Here is a 4,752-nt window from a genome sequence, read left to right as displayed (position 1 = left end):
TATTCTATTTAAAACTGGAATCTGTAAACTTTGCCTTTTCTATCCCTGTCCCTCACATTCCTTTTCCTCATATAACTTTTAATATTACAAGTTTTACCTCTTTCTTTCACATATTTTCTGTCTTTTCCCACTTGAATAAAAGCCCTATGAGGGCTGGAATCACTTTGTGTTTTTTCACTGAAGAAATCACTGGGCCTTGGAAGAGTTTCAGGGACGGGGTAGATGTTCAGTTGGCAGGTGTTGAAAGAATGGCATCCTTGTTCAAAGTCTCTCATCAACTCTCCATTATCTGACATACTGGCTGAAGAATCTGCTCTCTGCCTTTAGGTCTTCATAGAAGCTGTTATTAGTTGTGGCGCAAGTATTTGCTTTTAATAACAAAGCTTAAAATGAAGGGTCAAGTAGTGGAGAAAATTTCTTTATTTTTCAACTTGGTGAAGGTGCAAATAATTCTTGGTATATATTGGATGTGACTGAAATAATGAATATCCTTCTCTAAAGTCTGATTCCCCTAATGTTGCCTTTCCTGATTTTAACACTTCCTACATTCCCTTAAAGTTATATATGCATTTGTTTTTCTCTATAAAGAGTCTTGTGAGATCCCAGTAAGTAAAAATCCTGTTTCAGAGATTTTGCTGTCACTTAGAGGGAGGTAGCGTGCTTAGTGATTCAGACTAAGAAGGTTAGAATTGGACAGAGAGGGTCTGACTCAAGATTCTAGAAGCTGTGCACCTCTCACTTTAAAGGAGAGATTAGTAGGTCTAACTTATAAAGCTGTTTTGAGGAATAAGCAAAGTACTATTTTTTGGTGCATTGTTTTAGAAACTTGGTTTTGGTACTAAGGGTACTGGATCCATACTGTTTGGTACACAGTAAGTGCTCAATATAGGGAAGCAACTACTATTTCTCCCCATAAGGCTTTGTTGTTAATTGTGTTTACAAAGATGCAAGCAGAATGGAAGGCTCCGTCACAGTAAGCCACATCCCGAGGCGTTAGCAAGGGTGTAAACAAATTCTCTTCTTCCTTAGGGATGGGGGTCTCTGGAGCAGTGATCCTGAGGGAGTCTCTGTAACTACATCCCTGAGATCTCTAATCCAGAATAAAACTCCTTAGTCTCCTGTTATTTGTGGGCATTAGGAAAGGATGCTGTGTCATGCCTAGTATTTGGAGACTTGAGCCAAACTCACAATCAGATCAAGTTCAGCTCAGCAAGACAACTAGAGGTTTTGATTCTCAAAGTAGAGAAGCAGAAGCAGAGGGTCTGAGATCTGAGTTGTCACTTTCTGATCACCGGGGCCATTTGGGTGTCCATGAAAGAGATGGGTGAGAGCCAATGGAGAACAGCCCTGTGACTGGAAGCAGAAGGAGGTGAGTGCCTGGCTGACCTGGTCTGTCCTGGAGCAGAGGGGGTAAAAGCTCAAACCCCAGGACCTGGACCACCTGAGTTCACCTTCTACTGTAACTTAGCTGCACCAGGACTGGTGCAAGTCACTTGGGTCCAGGGTCCTCATCTGTGAAATGGGGATACTCACAATGCCACACAGCATTTAGAACAGCGCCTATCCCATAGCTGGTACTCAGCAAACGTTCCTATCCTCGTCTTCTTATGTCACTCCCTGCACTTCTGTGGTGTGTAGCCCTGTCTCTGTCTCAGTGACTTGTTTCTTTTTCCCTTACAGACCCTCCTAGAGGACAATGGCTGCAGATAACGCCTCCACTGTGACAGAGTTTGTCCTTGCAGGCTTAACAGATGAGCCAGAACTCCAGATGCCCCTCTTCTTCCTGTTTCTAGGTTTCTATGTGGTCACGGTGGTGGGGAACCTGGGCCTGATAACCCTGATTGGGCTGAATTCTCACCTTCATATTCCCATGTACTTTTTCCTCCTCAACTTGTCCTTCATAGATTTTAGTTATTCCACTACTCTCACCCCTAAAATGCTCATGGGTTTTGTCTCAAAGAGAAATACCATTTCCTATGCAGGGTGTATGACTCAGTTTTTTTTTTTCTGCTTCTTTGTCTTTTCTGAATCCTACATCTTGTCGGCGATGGCATATGACCGTTATGTTGCCATCTGTAAACCACTGCTGTACACAGTCACCATGTCTCCTCAGGTGTGTTTCCTCCTTTTGTTGGGTGTTTATGGGATGGGGGTGTTTGGGGCTGTGGCCCATATGGGAAACCTAATGTTTATAACCTTTTGTTCTGACAACCTCATCAATCACTATATGTGCGATATCATTCCCCTCCTTGAGCTCTCCTGCAATAGCTCGTATATAAATTTGCTGGTGGTCTTTATTGTTGTGACCATCGGCATTGGGGTGCCCATTGTGACCATTTTCATCTCTTATGGTTTCATTCTTTCTAGTATTCTCCATATTAGTTCTACTGAGGGCAGATCTAAAGCCTTCAGTACCTGCAGTTCCCATATAATTGTGGTATCTCTTTTCTTTGGATCCGGAGCCTTTATGTACCTCAAACCACCTTCTATTTTGCCCCTTGACCAGGGGAAAGTGTCTTCTGTATTCTACACTGCTGTGGTGCCCATGTTCAACCCATTAATCTATAGTCTGAGGAACAAGGATGTCAAAATTGCCCTGAAGAGAACCTTAGGCAGAAAAATCTTCTCTTGAAAATGACTGAGAAAGGAGATCCAAAGTTTTGTTTATCAGAGTGTTTCTTTTTCTCTTCTGAGGGAAACAAATGCCAGTGCTTGTTCTCCTATTCTTAGAGGAAAAATTTTAAATTTTATGTTCTTAAGCATAAGTATTCTCTCTACTCCTTATTCCACCCTAACTATTCTAATCATTTTACAAAAATAGTTTCCACAGTCATAGATGGTTACTTTTGAAGAGGCCTAAGAAATAATTTAATCTAGCCCTTCATGTGATGCATTACACACAGGAGACTCATAAATGTTTTGTAGGTCGTCCAGGGGCACACACGTGCCTCATGCCGGAGCTGGGACTGGCATCTGAGCCCCTGAATTCTAATCCACTCTGCTCTTCTTTCTTTTAGCCATTGTGATGCACCTTTTTCCTGGCAGATTTCATTTCCAAGGTTTTTATTTTTATTTTTACATTTAAAGCTATCTCATCTATTTATAGTGATGTCATGCAACTTTTCAAGAGTTTAATCTTTTGAACACTATTTTTGCAACAATGTTGGAGGTGAAAAATGTAATTTGATTTTGCAAAATGCTAGAAGTTTTAAGGTTTTTTGGTGGGAATTAAATTTCCATATAGAATCAAGCATGATATCCACTGAGGTGGTGTGCAGAACTGTAAGGATGCAGGCGGAGTTATTAGATATTCTAAGGAGAGATGTACAGATTTAAGGGAGTTGAAAATGTTGGATACAAGCTTCACTTGTTATTTACAGACTAATAAGGTAGGAATTGGAGACTTACCTCAAGTGTCTGAATGATGTAACTGAGTAATAGATAGTTTTGGGTAGACGTGGGTCATTAGAGTAGTACCAACCAACTATGTATCAGGAAGGTAGCTGCCATTGTATTTTAAGGCATTGCAAATAGCTGTGATTTTTTTAGTGGGAGAACATAAGGGTAAGGCAAAGAGATGGTGAAGTCAAGACAGGTCATATACTCACAGTATTAGGTAAATGGAGGCACAGCTTACATAAAGAAACAATTTTTTGGCCTGAATACATTATTAGTGGTAACAGTGCTTTAAGAAGCAATGTATGTGAACTGTTTGCAAGATATCTTGACCTATTAACTTTTCTTAGGAAAGTTCTCTTTTAGAGAAAGTTTTTATTTTATCTATTATTATTATATCTAATTATATCTATATAATATATATAATTATACCTATATAATACATATGTTATATCTATATCTAATATTATATGATTATCTATTATTAATCTATTATTTTATCTATTAGAGAAACTTCCTCTATTACAGAAAGTTCTTCTAATAGAAAAAAAGTAAAGCTGGGATACATGTTTCGTTTTGTCCTTTAGAAAGGTTCTGTTCAATGAATATGTAATAAAAGAATTGGAAGTGTAGGAGAGAACTGCACTTTAGATAATATTATAAAGGGAAAGATCACTGAATTGCTTATGAGTCTTCTCTCCAACGAGATGTATAAGAATTGTATGAGATGTATAAGAATGGAGACTATTGTCCCAATAGCCTAAACATTAAAGGAAAAACAATGAGTTGAGGGTGTCATAGGTTGATAGAAAATCAGTACAATGTTGGTAAATAAAAAAACAATCTCACCCACACCTCAAGTTGAAGCACAAGTTATGCACGGGAAGTTGGGGGGAGGGTGCCTAGGTGGCTCAGTGGTTGAGCATCTGCCTTGGGCTAAGGTCATGATCTTAGGGTCCTGGGATCAAGCCCTGCATCTGGCTTCCTGCTAGGCGGGGAGTCTGTTTCTCCCTCTCCCTCTGTCCTTCCCCCAATCGTCCTTTCTCTCTTTCAAATAAATAAATAAAATCTTAAAAAAAAAATAAGTTATGCATAGTAAAGTGTATAAGTCTTAAGTGTCAATGAATTTTTTCACATATATAAGGTTATGTAACCATTACCTAGACCAAGAGATAGATTTGCATCATTTCAGAATATTGCTTCCTGCCCCTTCCCAGTAAATTACTACCAATTCTCCTTTTGGAAATAGCTACTATTTTTACTTTTATTGTTACAGATTCATTTTGCTCATTCTTGAGCTTCATATAAATATTAAATATTGTATTTACTTTTTTTGTCTGGCTTCTTTCTCTTGAT

The 4,752-nt window shown here is 39.0% G+C and overlaps 1 protein-coding gene across 1 annotated transcript; it reads left to right on the top strand.

The window, feature by feature from the left end:
* Positions 1 to 1,687: 1,687 nt before the first annotated feature.
* On the top strand, positions 1,688 to 2,632 carry LOC131820635 (olfactory receptor 8B12-like). The gene has a single exon (XM_059156327.1). The coding sequence runs from the start codon at positions 1,697 to 1,699 to the stop codon at positions 2,630 to 2,632; it is 936 nt and encodes a 311-aa protein (XP_059012310.1). The 5' UTR covers positions 1,688 to 1,696.
* The last annotated feature ends 2,120 nt before the right edge of the window (positions 2,633 to 4,752 follow it).

This window comes from Mustela lutreola, chromosome 1 (genome assembly GCF_030435805.1).
Source record: "Mustela lutreola isolate mMusLut2 chromosome 1, mMusLut2.pri, whole genome shotgun sequence".
Taxonomy (NCBI): Eukaryota; Metazoa; Chordata; class Mammalia; order Carnivora; family Mustelidae; genus Mustela; species Mustela lutreola.
This window is presented reverse-complemented; position numbering and strand designations above follow the sequence as displayed.